Source organism: Pelobates fuscus, chromosome 6, assembly GCF_036172605.1.
Source record: "Pelobates fuscus isolate aPelFus1 chromosome 6, aPelFus1.pri, whole genome shotgun sequence".
Taxonomy (NCBI): Eukaryota; Metazoa; Chordata; class Amphibia; order Anura; family Pelobatidae; genus Pelobates; species Pelobates fuscus.
The window spans coordinates 213,488,757-213,507,186 of NC_086322.1; the positions used below are offsets into that span (position 1 = coordinate 213,488,757).

The 18,430-nt window shown below is 42.2% G+C and overlaps 2 protein-coding genes across 2 annotated transcripts in view; one reads left to right on the top strand and one right to left on the bottom strand.

The window, feature by feature from the left end:
• Window positions 1–18,430, top strand: part of GTF2E2 (general transcription factor IIE subunit 2) — a 43,301-nt gene that overhangs the window by 15,561 nt on the left and 9,310 nt on the right. The window contains exons 3-5 of the mRNA XM_063458729.1: window positions 11,734–11,825; window positions 12,307–12,414; window positions 13,441–13,623. Coding sequence (XP_063314799.1) covers window positions 11,734–11,825; window positions 12,307–12,414; window positions 13,441–13,623 — 383 coding nt within the window. The remainder of the gene's footprint in view (window positions 1–11,733; window positions 11,826–12,306; window positions 12,415–13,440; window positions 13,624–18,430) is intronic.
• Window positions 1–18,430, bottom strand: part of SMIM18 (small integral membrane protein 18) — a 290,872-nt gene that overhangs the window by 9,049 nt on the left and 263,393 nt on the right. The window lies entirely within an intron of this gene.

Here is an 18,430-nt window from a genome sequence, read left to right on the forward strand (position 1 = left end):
TTTAAATTTGTTTCTTTATGTAAAGATAGAAAGTGAGATACAGTCTCAATCCCGGGCCAAATGCTGTGTTTGTGTGAGAAATAGTAATCTGTAAATCTCCTTAGAATATCTTTTCCCTGCGTTTTTGGTAAGGGATAAATGTACTTATACATATATGTAGCCAACTCTCATGCTTGTAACCTATAGCAATATATACGTATCTGTTATTCTTAATTTATGTAAAACGTACTATTTGATGAATAAAAAATGGGCGTATTAAGCATTGTGATATTCTTTGTGATTCGTTTTGGTATTGTGTGTGTGTGTGTGTATAGACACACACACACACACTCACTCACTCTCTCGCTCTTTCAGATAGCTTGGCACTCTCCTTACTTAGAACAATCCGATAGCTTGCCTCGGTGCTACCCGCGTCAAATATAGGAAAAATCAATTCAGGGTAAGTAGATCAACGTTTCGACCCTGGCGAATAGGACCCGCTAAGGTCGAAACGTTGATCTACTTCACAAATGTAATTTTGTTGTTTTTATAAAATTTAAATTACCGTTACACTGTCCTTGAATGAATGTGTGTGTGTATATACATCCTGATGAAAGTCCTGACATAGGACTGAAACGTTGATCACTTTTGGCAGTTGCTGAATAAAGCTGTTTATTTTTTTAACCTTATATGAAGTCCTTCGAGTGCTTTTCATATCTTCATATTTATTATTTATGCCTACAAGCACCGGGCTATACATATTACTGTACTGGAGTGCAAGCATTGGGCAATATTGTATATATGTGTGTGTGTGTGTGTGTATGTGTATGTATGTATATATATGTATATATATATATATATATATATATATATATATATATATATATATATATATATATATATATACCGTATTTTCCACGAAAATACACCCTACCCCGAAAATAAGCCCTAGCTGGATTATCGGGGTGGGCTGCAATATAAGACGTAGGCAATCGTAAAAAACTTTTTAAATGATTGCTACCGGTATTGTTTCCCTTTTGCTCCTACCGGTATATGTAATAAAAACTTGTTTGCACCCACCGCTGCCCCGCCGGAGGTCCTCTTCTCTCCTCCCGGCTGATGTCTGCTGCTGCTTCCTCCTGTGCGCGCGTCAGCCAGGGTTCTTGGCTATTCTGTTTGCTCCCCTCCTCCCACTAGATGTCTTCAGCGCACTGGCTCTTCTTTTTCCACCTCTCCTCCCGCGGATATCCGCGCCCCCCCCCCCTCTTTAGTGCACGGAGCGGGCTGAGGAGCGCGCTGACGTCATCACAGCCGAACTTCTTCTTCTACCAGTACGGTAATCATCAGAGAAGAATAATTAACTCCATTTCCACAGAGTCCTGTAACTATTGTTAATTCAATAGGCATCTGGTATTTACATTTCTAAACCGTAGGTGGCGGCTTTCTTTACAGTGACACAGTGGTTATGGTAGTCACATTTGGTCTCATTATTCAACTTTAGTGGTGATTTATCATTATATTTGGTGTTTCCCCATCAAGTTGTAGTATATTTATCAGAGAAGAATAAAGCTGTTAAACAGGTACCGTTACCGTTACTTCTTTGTTTTTTGTTTTATGCAGTCTTAGTGTTGTCTTCCAATTTCCTAATTCATTTGTTTTTCTTTCTCTCTTCTTCATTTATTTCATCTTCCATGTTATCTCTACTCTCTTGATTTTTATCTATATTCTTTTATCAATTTATTTTTACTTATCTATTATTATTATTCCCTTTTTTTATTCATCCTTTCCTATTGCACTTAAAGGTGTATTACGTAATATTAACACTTAAAGGTACAAGACACCTTATATACCAACCTGTCTCCATCTGGTATATACAAATTATTATACTCTTTATTTATACACTACGGTATAGCCAGTAGTCACCAGCCAGCTCCTGTATCCACACACCTAATCTCATTATCTATATTGAATTTTAGTGTTTTTACCCTTCTTCCACATAGGTTTTTAATGAATCCCTATTGATTCCAGTTTTTTGAGCAGCTGAGTGCCAGTCTATCTCCCTCTCCTCTGTGTGTTACATTAGGTACACCAGAATATCTCACACCGTTACCGTTATGTATGCACTGAACCACAGTACCAGAATTGATTATCAAAAAAACGGAGAATGTATAGGGGAAATTTTTAGATTTTAACAGGTTTTTTTTTTTTTTTTTTTTTTTTAGAAAATGGAGAGGGATAAATGACAGTGTTGTTTATCATGCTTTTAAGGAACAGGATTTTTCTTAAAGCAACAACCAGCCAGACTTCAGACTTTTTGCGTACTGTATACGGTATTAATAGAGTACGGTATTTTCCGCAGACAAGATGAGTGCAAAGAGAGAGAGCTATTCTGTCGAGTACAAGAAAGGAATCGTAGAGGACTCCCACGGCAAGAATCTGACCACTTTCTGCAAAGAGATGAAGTTAGATCTCCGAATGGTCCGAAAATGGCGAGCAGAATATGGTAACCTCAGTCAAAAGGTGGACGTGGGAAGTGCTAAGAAGCGCAAGTGTGGATCAGGTTGCCAGCCATTATATCTTGAGCTGGAAGATGTCATCTGTGAATGGATTGCTGACAAGAGAGCAAAGGCTTTGGTTGTGCGCAGGGCTGATATTCAAGCATTTGCCCTTGAAATGGCACCACAATTCGACATATCCCCAGAAGATTTCAAAGCATCACACCACTAGCTGGATGGCTTCCTTAAGCAATATGAACTGTCTCTAAGAAGATCGACAACACTGTTCAAGCTGGAAGATAATGAAGTTGTTAAACGTGCACTTGCATTCAAGTTCTTTATTGATGGCATAGACTTTTCTAAATACCAACTCTCCAACATGATTGCGATGGATGAAACTGCAGTGTATATGGGCCAAGGATCTCAAACGACAATTGATCAGAGGGGAGCCTCCTCAATCTACGTTCCCTCCACTGGTTATGAAAGTGCACGTGTTACTTGTGTTTTGGCAATTCGTTTGGATGGAACAAAAGCCACACCTCTAATTATCGCAAAGGGCAAGAAAGATAAGATTGAACGCGTTTCAGGCATTTATGTTCTTGAAACAGAAAAAGTCTGGTGCACACAAGCAGTTATAAGAAAGTGGATCGATTTAATGCTGCCACTTGTTCTGAGAGGTGGCCAAAGAGGTCTGCTAATTTGGGATTCAGCCAGCACTCACCGCGCAAAAGACATGAAGAACTTCCTTGCAGAGAGAAGAATAGATCAAGTAATGATTCCTGCAGGAATGACTGCTTATCTCCAAACTCTTGATATTGCAATAAACAAACCATTCAAGGACCATTTGCGCAAGGAAATCAATGAATACACTGAAAATAGATTGGTCAGAAATCAGCGTGGAAACTTTGTGAAGCCTAAACTGCTAGAGGTCGTGACATGGGTGAAGAATTCATGGGATAAATCACTGACAGCTGTGTTGCCAAAGCACTACCAGCAGGCTACATGCACAAGAAGTACTCGTTTAAGGAGAGCTATATTGCTTTACATGAGAGATTAGGCCCAATGGTTCAAAAGGAAATGGAGATGCAAGAAATTCAGGCTGGCAATCAGGGTTTGGAGAGTTATGATGATATTCCAGAAGAAGATGACATGATTGTAATTGAATAAATGTTGTTTACGGTAGGGAGAGCTACTGTACTATATATTGCTGTAAATGAGAGATTAGGACCAATGGTTCAAAGGAAAATGAAGATGACTGTACCGGTATTTGAAGAAATGTTGTTTAAATGTTGTTCAATGTACATACCGTAAATAAATAAGCCCTACCCTGAAAATAAGCCCTAGCGTGTGTTTTTTGTGACTAAAATTAATATAAGACCCGGTCTTATTTTCGGAGAAACACAGTGTATATATATATACAAAAAAATCTAATAAATAAATCCAAAGCATATATATATATATATATATATATATATATATATATATATATACGGTATATATATGCGCTTTGGATTTATTTATTAGATTTTTTTTTTTGTACAAAAAAAAAATTAGAATATTTCTTATTCATGGTGTCTGCCATGTCAGAGTCAAACTGTCTATCACTACCAACTTAAAGGGAAACTCCAGTGCCAGGAAAACGATCCGTTTTCCTGGCACTGGAGGGTCCCTCTCCCTCCCACCCCCCAATCCCCAGTTGCTGAAGGGGTGAAAACCCCTTCAGTGACTTACCAGAGGCAGCGACAGGTCCCACGTCGCTGCTTCCTCCTCCCCCGCCGCTCCTCCTTCTGCTTACGTCGGCCGGTGGGCGAGACTGATCTCGCCCGCCGGCCGAGGAGACCTAATGCGCATGTGCGGCAATGCCGTGCATGCGCATTAGCGCACCCCATAGGAAAGCATTGAAAATGAATTTCAATGCTTCCCTATGGGGAATAGAGCGACGCTGGAGGTCCTCACACAGCGTGAGGACGTCCAGCGATGCTCTAGCACAGAAAACCTGTGCTATGAAGCAGGAAGTTCCCTCTAGTGGCTGTCTAATAGACAGCCACTAGGGGAGGACTTAACCCTGCAAGGTAATTATTGCAGTTTTAAAAAAACTGCAATAATTACACTTGCAGGGTTAAGGGTAGTGGGAGTTGGCACCCAGACCACTCCAATGAGCAGAAGTGGTCTGGGTGCCTGGAGTGTCCCTTTAAAGCACTACAACGATCATAATATAGCCTATAACCCCATGCATGTAATATAATGGCATCTTTATTTGCTTGCATAGTTCTAACCATATATTATTATTTTTTTTGGTTTTTTTCTTTCCGTGTGTAGCTTTTATTACATTTTTAACAGCATATACATTACATAGACACAACAGACTAATATACAATGTAAACATGACTTCAGATCTGCAAAAAGCACTGCAGTCCATTGAGGCCCATTAAAACAGTGCAACACATACGATACAACAAGAAAAATAACATAGCTTGAATGCAAATGTACAAATACAATTAATTGGGCAGCACAGTATAAAAAAATACAGCTTCATTGAGACAATGCTGTCAAGTTTCCCAGAGTGATCCTTTAAGCCCAAAGCAAAACTCAATAACCCTACACTAACAGAGAGGTGGGGACATGTAATGGCATGTGTCCAACTTGCTATGTTATGTTATGTCCCTTCCTCTCTACTTTGGAAAAGTGTGCTGCTTATGGTCTATAGGATCTTAATGATAACACCGCTGGAAACACGAACATGCTGTGTAGCCAGTTATTCAGTGTGATCCCGTGACTTGCTGAAGTTGTTATGGTGCCAGGAGGTCCCTGGCTCACATTTTGGGGTTAAACCAGTGCTTCCCAAACCAGTCTTCGACCTGTGGGGCTATTTATGGGATAATAATAGTAAACAGTTGAGAATTGCCCACTATTTCAATTCTCAGATCCCAAAGATCGTTATTGTGTAAGTGAAATGTATTCCATATAAATAAAATCACAATTTGTTATAAAAATAGATACAATTTAAATAATAATAATAAGTAACATGCGTGATAATAATCAATGAAAATTCAGTATAACATGAATATGCAATACAAATGGCAATACATTCCAATGGTTTAACACAGCTTAGAATCTACAACATTAGCTGTCAAGAAGATTTATGACGGTAGTTTACAGAAAGAAAGTGAAAGTTTCACACAGAGAAAGCTTCCAGCGAATAGCCATAAAAACTTTAGCTGACAGTTAGAATAACCCTTTCAATGCTGGCTAGACCTCCTAGGTAAAGTCTATTCTCATGTGATTTTACATAAAATAACATTCAAACCAGCTCATTAGTCATCTCCTGGAACCATCCAATAAGAGTAATCTACCATGTTCTATAAGCAGAATCTTAACTTGCCTAAACAGATATTTTATCTTATTTTAGAGCAAATCAATACACCTGGATAAATATCACGATATGCTAACATGTGATATGTCACATTAAATACATATTTATTCTTTTCTATCTGCAGAATAGAATGTTTAATCATATACTTCTTAGTTAACTAAGATTTCTAAATAACGAAATCTGGTCGTGATTTATCCAGTAATATATCATGCTATTAGAACATTTTAATTAATTTAGATTAATTAAATGAAGCCAGTATAATTACCAGTTGAGTAGATATTTTCATCAGATTAGTAGGTATTCTCAGGAATTTGAATGTCATGGGTCTCTTTCTCTGTCTCCTGACTTAGCCTGCTTCCAACTCTTTGTCTGACTCCTTCCCCCGACTGCTTAGCCCTTTGCTTCTTTGCTTACTTTCTTGCTTCCTTTGCATACCTCTTGCATACCTCTCTCTTCCCTTTGTCTTAACTTTTAAAGGGAAAAATTCTCTGTTCGTCACTAGGTGATAGACCAATAGAAAACTGGAGGTGTGTTTACCTTCCAGATAGCAATTTAAGTATTTGGTCTATAGAGGGCAGTCTCGTCCCACTAAACATCCCTATCCAGGAAAGAGTTAACTTTTCCTGGTGGCTATTTTGACGTCATTTACCTTATCTTTATGGTTGTCTATAACTTAAGTTTACTGTCAGATCAAATAGTTTCTTTAAGTTTTGTCCAGACTATGTGTCTGGAAAATTCTGCTATAATTTCTAATATGACAGTTATAACTAAATATGGCCCTTAAATTACAATGGGACTCTTATACATTATCGAAAGTAAAATTACATTATTTAATCTTCTCTGTCACAAATGTCTGGGTTTTAGAATGAATTATATTCCATTAGCATTTAGCTAACAGTCTGTCCATCCCCCGTTCTCATTTCTTATCAACAGGTTTGTATATACTAAGCATTCCTTAGCTTCTGGCAAAGTGGTTAGTTTTACAGAAAGGATAGAAATTTCATGTCTCTTTGTTAACTTGAAAATAACAAAATGGAGTCTGGTCTGTTCAGAGTGACTCTGACAATATACATTTTAATTTCTATCATAGCACAAAATGTCTGCCGATATACCCTGACAGACCCACCAACAGTCCAGGTTTTGTCGGACTCTCCATTGGTATAAAACAGAGGAATACATAAATCCTCGACTGTTGGTGGGCAATGATGACGGGTTTGGAATAGTGATCGACTGATATTGATTTTTTTTTTTAGAGCCGATACCCATAATCTGTGAATTTTAATGCCGATAGTCGATAGCTTATCGATATTCTGTAGATTTACCGTATTTTTTTTTTTTTTTTTTTAAATTAGGTGGTAAATGCACAAAATGCAGTCAGATTTTTTTTTTAATGTTTTCAAGAATATTTGTGTGTGTGTATTGGATGCAGTGCAAATATTTGATTAGTAAATGCAGTTTGTGTTTTGTGTAGTAGATGCAATGTGTGTGTTTTGTGTAGTGGAAGCAGTGTGCTTGTTTGTGTAGTGGATGCAGTGTGGGTAGTGGATTCAGTGTGTGTTTGTGTGTAAATATGTGCTGTAGGAACTCCACTCCTCCCCACCCTTTACTGTCTGTAAGTGCCCTCCCCTGTTCCTATCCCTTCTCTTTTAGTGGTCCCCCCTACCCCATTGTTAATTTTCCCTTCCCTCCCATGTACCTTAGTGTCCTCCTTTAATGTTCCTCTCTCCCCCCAGTGTTCTTCCCTGTTCCATGGTGTTCTTCACCCCCTTCCCTGTCCCACAGTGTTCTCCCCCATCCCCTGTCCCACAGTGTTCTCCCCCCCTCCCCTGTCCCCTGGTGTTCTTCACCCCCCTCCCCTGTCCCCTGGTGTTCTTCACCCCCCTCCCCTGTCCCCTGGTGTTCTTCACCCCCCTCCCCTGTCCCCTGGTGTTCTTCACCCCCCTCCCCTGTCCCCTGGTGTTCTTCACCCCCCCTCCCCTGTCCCCTGGTGTTCTTCACCCCCTCCCCTGTCACATGGTGTTCTTCACCCCCCTCCCCTGTCACATGGTGTTCTTCACCCCCTCCCCTGTCACATGGTGTTCTTCACCCCCTCCCCTGTCACATGGTGTTCTTCACCCCCTCCCCTGTCACATGGTGTTCTTCACCCCCTCCCCTGTCACATGGTGTTCTTCACCCCCTCCCCTGTCACATGGTGTTCTTCACCCCCTCCCCTGTCACATGGTGTTCTTCACCCCCTCCCCTGTCACATGGTGTTCTTCACCCCCTCCCCTGTCACATGGTGTTCTTCACCCCCTCCCCTGTCACATGGTGTTCTTCACCCCCTCCCCTGTCACATGGTGTTCTTCACCCCCTCCCCTGTCACATGGTGTTCTTCACCCCCTCCCCTGTCCCATAGTGTTCTTCACCCCCTCCACTGTCCCACAGTGTTCTCCCCCCCTCCCCTGTCCCATAGCGTTCTCCTGTTCTTCTCCCTTCTCTTTTACTGGTCCCCCCCAACCCTGTGTTCATTTCCCCTTCTCTCCCCTGTACATTAGAGTCCTCCTTTAATGTTCCTCTCTCCCTCCTAGTGTTCTTCACCCCCCTCCCCTGTCCAATAGTGTTCTTCACCCCCTCCCCTGTCCAATAGTGTTCTTCATCCCCTCCCCTGTCCCATAGTGTTCTTCACCCCCTCCCCTGTCCCATAGAGTTCTCACCCCCCTCCCCTGTCCCATAGTCTTCTCACCCCCTCCCCTGTCCCATAGTCTTCTCACCCCCGCTCCCCTGTCCCATAGTCTTCTCACCCCCGCTCCCCTGTCACATAGTGTTCTCACCCCCGCTCCCCTGTCCCATAGTCTTCTCACCCCCGCTCCCCTGTCCCATAGTCTTCTCACCCCCGCTCCCCTGTCACATAGTGTTCTCACCCCCCTCCCCTGTCCCATAGTGTTCTCACCCCCCCTCCCCTGTCCCATAGTGTTCTCACCCCCCCTCCCCTGTCCCATAGTGTTCTCACCCCCCCTCCCCTGTCCCATAGTGTTCTCACCCCCCCTCCCCTGTCCCATAGTGTTCTCACCCCCCCTCCCCTGTCCCATAGTGTTCTCACCCCTCCTTCCCTGTCCCATAGTGTTCTCACCCCTCCTTCCCTGTCCCATAGTGTTCTCACCCCCTCCCTTGTCCCATAGTGTTCTCACCCCCCCTCTTTTGTCCCATAGTGTTCTCACCCCCCCTCCCCTGTCCCATAGTGTTCTCACCCCCCCTCCCCTGTCCCATAGTGTTCTCACCCCCCCTCCCCTGTCCCATAGTGTTCTCACCCCCCCTCCCCTGTCCCATAGTGTTCTCACCCCCCCCTCCCCTGTCCCATAGTGTTCTCACCCCCCTCCCCTGTCCCATAGTGTTCTCACCCCTCCTTCCCTGTCCCATAGTGTTCTCACCCCTCCTTCCCTGTCCCATAGTGTTCTCACCCCCCTCCCTTGTCCCATAGTGTTCTCACCCCCCCTCTTTTGTCCCATAGTGTTCTCACCCCCCCTCTTTTGTCCCATAGTGTTCTCACCCCCCCTCTTTTGTCCCATAGTGTTCTCACCCCCCCTCCCCTGTCCCATAGTGTTCTCACCCCCCCTCCCCTGTCCCATAGTGTTCTCACCCCCCCTCCCCTGTCCCATAGTGTTCTCACCCCCCCTCCCCTGTCCCATAGTGTTCTCACCCCCCCTCCCCTGTCCCATAGTGTTCTCACCCCCCCTCCCCTGTCCCATAGTGTTCTCACCCCCCCTCCCCTGTCCCATAGTGTTCTCACCCCCCCTCCCCTGTCCCATAGTGTTCTCACCCCCCCCTCCCCTGTCCCATAGTGTTCTCACCCCCCCTCCCCTGTCCCATAGTGTTCTCACCCCCCCTCCCCTGTCCATAGTGTTCTCACCCCCCCTCCCCTGTCCATAGTGTTCTCACCCCCCCTCCCCTGTCCCATAGTGTTCTCACCCCCCCTCCCCTGTCCCATAGTGTTCTCACCCCCCCTCCCCTGTCCCATAGTGTTCTCACCCCCCTCCCTTGTCCCATAGTGTTCTCACCCCCCCTCCCCTGTCCCATAGTGTTCTCACCCCCCCCTCCCCTGTCCCATAGTGTTCTCACCCCCCCCTCCCCTGTCCCATAGTGTTCTCACCCCCCCCTCCCCTGTCCCATAGTGTTCTCACCCCCCCTCCCCTGTCCCATAGTGTTCTCACCCCCCCTCCCCTGTCCCATAGTGTTCTCACCCCCCCCTCCCCTGTCCCATAGTGTTCTCACCCCCCCCTCCCCTGTCCCATAGTGTTCTCACCCCCCCTCCCCTGTCCCATAGTGTTCTCACCCCCCCTCCCCTGTCCCATAGTGTTCTCACCCCCCCTCCCCTGTCCCATAGTGTTCTCACCCCCCCTCCCCTGTCCCATAGTGTTCTCACCCCCCCTCCCCTGTCCCATAGTGTTCTCACCCCCCCTCCCCTGTCCCATAGTGTTCTCACCCCCCCTCCCCTGTCCCATAGTGTTCTCACCCCCCCTCCCCTGTCCCATAGTGTTCTCGCCCCCCCCCCTGTCCCATAGTGTTCTCCCCTCCTCCCCTGTCCCATAGCGTTCTCCTGTTCCTCTCCCTTCTCTTTTAGTGTCCCCCACCTCCCCTGTCCCATAGCGTTCCTTACCAAGCCCCCTTACATAGTGTTCCTTTCCATCCCCCCCATAGTGTTCTACCACCCTCGTCCCATAGTGATCCTTAACATCCCCTCTGTCCCTGAGTGCCCTTCTCTCTCCCCCCTCCCCAGTATGTGTCCTGGTAGCGTAGCCGAGCAGAAAGTGCGCACTGGACTGACAAGAACTGCTCCGCTCTGCCACGCTACACAGAGTGCCTGGCAGGAGGGAGCACTGTGCGCCCACCTCCTGCCGGTCACTCCGATCTAGCGCATCCCGGGCCAGTGTGCCCTAAGGCGCCGCTTGTGTGCCTTATGGACGTGCCTGCCCAGACATTCATTATCGTTATTGTCGGTGATTAAAGGCCGATACTTACAAAAAATTCATTATATTGGCAAAAACGATAATCGGTCGATTCCTAGTTTGGAAACCACTGGGTTAAACCATTCACAAATGGTTTAACCGCAGAGTATTATTCCGCAGTCTGAAATCATAGATAATGAAAGTCTGGGCAGGGACACTGCTTACCTTTTGTATGAATGGGGATCTGTTGATTGGTTTGCTTTAGAGCATCAGCTGACTGCTCTAAGCCAATAATTGGTGCTCCTGCATTAAGCTGCTGTGGCCTTCTTTAAATAGTGGAAGGACAGGAGACCAAAGCAATCACGCTCTGCAACACAGACTTTGGGCTTAAACCGTTCATGAACGGTTTAACCCCCAAGAGTGAGCCAGTGTCAGAGACCTCCTGGCACCATAACCACTTAATTTTATTAAAGCTGTTAAAGTTCCCAAACTGGACCTGTAAAGTTAATCAAGTGCATATCCTTGCATCTAAATTGCAAATCTCTTAAGCCCACCACGGTGGTTACGCCATAGACTGCATATTGTGTGTACTCTCATACTAGTGAGCATTTGCCGACATTTTCTATCCTTGGTCTATCCTTAGCTCAGTTTATTTTAAGGAGTGTGGTTGCCTGTTGCAGAGCAAAATCCGAAGGGTTGAATATTAAATAGTTCTTTAACCAGATCAATCTCCACCTACAATGCTGCTAATGGCAGGTTTCATTTATCAAATGACTTTATTTATCCCTACAGAATATTTTCAAACTAAACATAATCCATGCCTCCGGCTTGTTTAAAAAAAAAAAGTCATCCAAATATTTACAGTGGCTCTAAAAGCTTGCTTGAACACAACTCTAGAGTTTATTGGGTGTAGTTGCATTGTGATTTCTCTTTTTTCTGAAGATTGTTTTGTTTTTTTTCGTAGAGGGCAGCAATGGATCAATTAACCTCAAAGGGCTTTCTGGGAGCTCTGGCTACAAGTTTGGAGTCCTTGCGAAAATTGTTAACTACATGAAGGTATTCTAGCTTTTCTATGTAAATACATGATCAATTCTTTGTGTTCCTGTCATGTGGTTGTATTCTGAATGTCCTTAAATGGATGTTCTGGGCACCAACGCATTTTAAGCCATTTTATAGGTTTTGGTTTCATTCATATGGAGAAAGGTTCCATTATGACATGTCTGGTGTATTTATAGGCTTGTGGGTGGTTTGGTAAGCAGGAGAATAAGTTGGAGATAAACTAAATTGTGGCTCCACTAAACACAGTGCCACCATCTTGCAGTTCCAATCAGTTCTGTTTCTCCGGGGTTGCGTTACTGATCTCATTGCCAGTTGTATTCTAGCTAGCATATTGTTAAGGATAAAAAAACGATCTTTAGGAAAGATATTCCATTGCCTCTGCTTGTTTAAAAACAAAAATACAAGGAACCTGATTGTACATGAATGAACCCTCTATGACCTATATTTCAATACCCATTGTGTTTAAAATTCCTTACAGACACGTCACCAGAGGGGTGACACATATCCACTAACACTTGAAGAAATCCTGGATGAAACCCAACACCTTGACATTGGCATAAAGCAAAAGCAATGGCTCATGTCCGAGGTAAGCTTGGCTTTTACCATGCTGTTTAAGAAATCCTGCCTCTGAGAATGCAGCAAGGTACATCCAACTATTTGAATATCTTTCTTGCTATACACTCGATCTAAAAAGAAAACTGGATGGGTACCTTTTTTAACACTGTCTAAAACAGGATTGCAACTTAATGGACACTTTTTTTAATGTACCCTTGATCTTCGAAACCCAGTGATGTAATTGTTGACTTTGTTATAGCATCCCTATTTATATCGTTTCCAGCACACCAGGGCTTAATTAATTGTTTGTGATTAGCAAATTAATGTTTTTACTGGGTAGAGAGAATGAGAAAGCGGGCACTTGTCAATAAACCCACAGCACTTATCTCCATCCTCCAATATATACAGAATATCTGTCCCAAAGTATACCAACGAGGAACAGTTTATTATAAGTGTAACCGGTCTCATTGAAGATTTAATGGAAAAATTTAGATGCTTATATGTACTGCAGATAATTTATTTGGATTATTGTAAATCAAGACTATGCCCATATGTGATATATCTCTCTATCTCCGTTCTTAAAGGGTCACTATAACCTTGCAGCTTAGCCTCCCAGGTAAGCAGTCAGATTGTTATAAAACATTTTGACTCCTTGCAATAAAGGGGGGCACCAGTGCTTATGGTGCTTGGCGTGTTCCTGTAAGCTACTTCTATTAAGTTTAAGTACTACTTCAGTTCATGTTTTCAAATCACCATTGCCAGCCCTGTTTGTCTTGCACACAAGTGGATGGTCTACAAGTTTCATTTGTAGAGAGCGCAAACTGTACTGTGATTTCTAGGGCCATGCCACCACTATCACCACTTCGATTACAATAAGATTGATGAAACAACGGTGCAAGTGTTTTGTTTTTGTTTCTTTGCAGAAAGCTTACCTGGCATCATACAATTAACTAGGTTGTTGTTAATTTATGTATAGTTTTATTTATTGTGCTGCTCTATTGGCTGCACAATTGCAGTTTAGATCTATTTTATATTTTTCCCATTTTCTCTCTTTCAGGCTCTAGTGAACAACCCCAAAATAGAAATTACTGATGGGAAATATTCTTTCAAGCCCAAGTACAACTTGAAAGACAAAAAGGCTCTATTGAGGCTACTGGATAAACACGACCAAAGAGGACTGGGGGGCATTTTGTTAGATGACATAGAGGAAGGACTTCCTAATGCACAGAAAGCCATTAAGGTATTGCTCCTTTCGTATCTACACAATGCTGGTGGCCTTGGACATACTGAATATAGTGTGCAACCAGTATCTTCAGGTTTACCTTCTTATTATTATTTATATTTGTAAAGTCACTTTTTATTTTAAGGTATGAACAGAATAGATAAGCAAACATGGCAGTCAGATGATATAGCAGTGGGACACGCAGGTCCCCATGTGGGTGACATCAATAACATATGATTTGGATACGCAGCTCCACTTTAGTTAGGCATACATTCGTTCGTAGAGTGAAAGTGGGTACCTTGCTCCATGTGGTCCTAAAAACCTTATTAACCAGTTTGCCTATATATAATTAGTGGAGTGTTAAGTGTTAACTTAAGTGCGTATGAACAACGGGACGAAGAAGTCCCTTCAACAATTGGTAAGCGTGACCACAGTGGGTCTGTCATAGCGTTATTATTTATCATTTCGTTTTTATTTTCATTACCTAGTCGTTTACCAAAATATGTTTTTTCCTTTATTATTTATTGCTTTACATTTATAACTTTATGTGATAGTGTTGCCATTCGTGTTTATCTGAGTCTGTGTGGTGTTGTATGTGTGGAGTGATGTGCCGTGTGGTGCGTCTCCCCTTTTGACCCCCTTGTGTCCATGGTTCGTATTGGCCAGTTGCCTGACTCCCCTGGGAGTCGGAGGGGGGGGGGGGTTAATCCTCTGCGTTTGCTTCTGTAGAGCATATGTTGTGTGTGTCATTTGAGGGCTAGTGTGGGGTCATGTTCGCCCCTGAGATTGCTGTTTCCCCTCCAGCTCCCACGGTCCCCTCAACACCAGGTAGCTACGTGGTCGTTGGAGCGGTTGTTTGGCGTGAGCTATTCCAGGGGATGTTAGGTATCTAATCTGCTGTCTAGTGAGGTCCTCGATGTTGTTTTCATACGGTTGACCCCGTGATTTGGGGTATCGTTGTATTGTTGTGGTTTGTATGTTTGTATGTGTGTATGTGCTGTGGTGGTTGCATGGAGGATCCCTGCGTGGGGGTGCAGTGTGTATGTTCTGGGCTGTGGTAGACCAGTGGTGGTGAATGGTGTTGTTTCCCATCTTGGTTTTCCCCCGTGTGATATGGGGTAGTTTGTATTCTGGTTTCGGGGGCCGAGGGGGGGAGTCTGTCCACCTGTCGTCTAATAGTAAACCCCCCTATTCCCGCCCCTAAGGTCTTAGTTCTTCCCGTTTGCCCATTGGTAGGGTCCTGTGTAAGTTCGTCTTCACAGTGTATCCGCTCCCCCCTGAGTCCCCATTCCGCCGCTGACGGTGGGCGGGGCTAGGCTTTGGACCAGTAGTGCTACGTCCGGCGAGAGTTTAATTATTTTAGACATGACTGTCTGCATACACATTGGGCACAAGAAACAAACTATACAGTGGGCTAGCTTGATATAAAGTAATAGGGTATATGTTTAACTTAAAGGGACACTCCAGGCACCCAGACCACTTCTGCCCATTGGAGTGGTCTGGGTGCCAACTCCCACTACCCTTAACCCTACAACTGTAATTATTGCAGTTTTTATAAACTGCAATGATTACCTTGCAGGGTTAACTCCTCCTCTAGTGGCTGTCTTATCCGACAGCCACTAGAGGGACTTCCGTGTTCTTAGGCATTTGATACAGTTCCACACAAAAGATTAGTGTTCAAACTCAAGGAAATCGGTCTCGATGAAAATGCTTGTTCTTGGGTAGAACATTGGCTTAAAAACAGAATACAAAGAGTTGTCGTTAATGGTAAATTTTCAAGCTGGACAGAGGTGGCAAGTGGTGTCCCTCAGGGGTCTGTTCTGGGACCCCTTCTATTTAACATTTTTATAAATGATCTTGAAGACAGCATTGAAAGTCATGTTTCAGTGTTTGCAGATGACACAAAACTTTGTAAAATAATACAATGTGAGCAAGATATTACTTTGCTGCAGAAGGATTTAGATAGACTGGAGGACTGGGCACTCAAATGGCAGATGAAATTTAATGTTGAAAAATGCAAAGTTATGCACTTCGGCGTAAAGAATACACAAGCAACAGATAGGTATTGGATCAGCGCTGAGTGATCTAATAGGACTGTGAACAAATCGAAAGCTGCAACCTATGGGTATGAGGTTCCCTCTAATAGCCTCAAAGGAAAAATGGCAAAAACGCAATAATAGGTCGCGCTGGATACAAATGGATGTGTAATAACAATGTAAAATAAATAAATAAAAATATAAAATATAACCAGATCAGAAAGACAAAATGAATAGGAATAAAATTATTAATATTAATATCACTTGCATACACTCTTACAGTAAGGAACGGAACAGTTATAATGAATAGTCCCAATACTTAATAGTCTGCTTGTATATTCCAATAAATAAGTGGAAGGCTTGGTATGTAGGGATTTCCAATGAAGAGAATGAGTCTTCTAATTCATGGGGTGTCTTGACTCCGTGGTATACATGGAAAGACAAAATAAAGAAAATCCAATAGTGCAAACTGAGGACCAATAAGAGCAGGGTGAATATAGGAGAGGTATATTACTCACCTATTATTGAGCATAAACTAGCTCAAGTATAATAAGCATTCAGTGGCGTCTGCCCCCCACTGGCGGGATAAGGTGAAGGTAATTCCTCGGTATAAAAAAAAAGGGGAAAAAAAAACAAAAAAACAACCAAATATAGAGCTCACTGTAGATATGATAAAAATGAGTATAAATAGTAGAAATGCAGGTACTCACATTTGGATGAGCAGGATATACTGCTCAATCTATTCGTTTGGGTGGTATAGTCCCCACCTAGGATTCTTTAGCAGGTATCAGCTTCACAGTAGTATATGACCAGGTAAAATAAATAAATAAATAAATAAAGGATATATGGCAAAGTAATTCTAGGTAAAACCAATATTCCTTTAATAAGATAATAAATATATAAAAACAGCCAAAACGCGTTTCGCCACACAGGGCTTTATCAACTGGCAATAGTAAAAATCAGCCTGGTACATAGATGCTTAAATAAGCTAAGAAAACAAATGCTTATTCAAATTTTAGCGCCAAAATGACGTCATCAATACACAGTATAAAATACAAAAACATATTAGAACAGAAAAAATACAAGTCTTTAATGATAATAATAAAAAAATATAAATAAAACCCTTAATATTAACTTAAAACGAGTGTTATTAAGTAAGAAGGATAATTAATGAGAAGGGAGTACTCAATCACGTGATCGCGGATAGCCGCGATCACATGGAGTTCCCTAAAGACTTTTGGGTAATGTAGTGCACAGCAAGGGGCATGGGAGGACCGGATGTGTGGGAAGGACAACTAGACACGTGATCGCGATCGTCCGCGATCACGTGGTATACCGCAATGAGCATTGGGCAATGTAGTCAGATAGACACGTGATCGCGATCATCCGCGATCACGTGGTATACCGCAATGGGCATTGGGCAATGTAGTCTAGACGGAGGTCGGCACAACAAAGCACACCTCCGTCTAGGTAAACGAGCAGGCAGCATAAAGAAATGGAAATAAAATGTACAGGGAAAAATAAAAAATAAAAACGAGCATAATGAAAATAAAAGGAAAAAAAGAGAGGGGAAAGAAAGCAAACTTTGGAATAGTAACAAAAAGTGAAGAGAGAGAAATGTGTATATGTGGACAGAGTATGAATATGTAAATATGTAAAGTGGGTATGTGTGTAAGTGTAATGGATCTACAGGGATGACAAGAATATGTACAAACTAGATAGTTGCCTTATAAACAAACAGAGATAACTTCTGAGTAAGTAGTGGGAAATGAATATAAATAAAATAGTCATAGAAGAAGAAAAGTAAGAATAAGAAAAATTGTAACTTATACTGGAGCAGCAGAATATAAGAAAATAATGTGAGAGAAAATATATATAGGTAAAAATAATAAAAATAAAATTAAATTAAAAATAAAAATAAAAATAAAAATTAGATAAAAATAGAAAAGAATAAAAATAAATTTAGAGATAATAATAGGAAAATAATAATAATAATAAATAACGGGAAAATAAATAAAAAAATAAATAAATAAATATGGAATATATATGAATATGAATAAAGGGATTTGGATATAAAGAGCAGAGAAGAGAGAAATAATGATATAGTATATTATAAAAAGTTAAAAAGATCAAATTCTGCATTAAGTCCTTGTGGGGCAAGGGTTCTGAGTTGAAAGACCCAATACATTTCTCTTTTGCCCAGGATATTGGTAATGTTACCTCCTCTCCATGGGAGGGTAACATGTTCTATCCCAATGACTTTCAGAAGTGTCGGGTCTTTATTGTGTATCATAAAGTGCTTAGAGACTGAGTGGTTGTCATAGCCCCTTTTTATGTTACGGCAGTGTTCTGCCACTCTTACTTTGAGACATCTCTTAGTCATGCCCACGTACTGTAATCCACATGGGCATTCCAATAGGTATATCACCCCTTTAGTGTTACAGCCAATGAAGTCTTTAATAGGATAAGAGGTTTTTGTAATATTAGAAGAAAAATTAGTAATTTTAGAATTTGTGGTACCTTTTGTGGTTCTGCATACAATACAATTGTTACACTTAAAACAACCTTTAGGTTTAGATAAAAAATTCTTTTTTTGTTGTACACTTTTTTTTGTATAATTTTTGGTAAGCATTGTTTTGAAATTCGGCGCTCCTCTAAATATAACATTAGGTCTATCTGGGATGTAGTCTTTTAAAAGGTCGTCTTGTTTCAGAATGTGCCAGTGTTTGTTTATGATTTTCTTTAAGGTTTTATTCTTGTTGTTAAAATCTAAGATAATAGGCAATTGT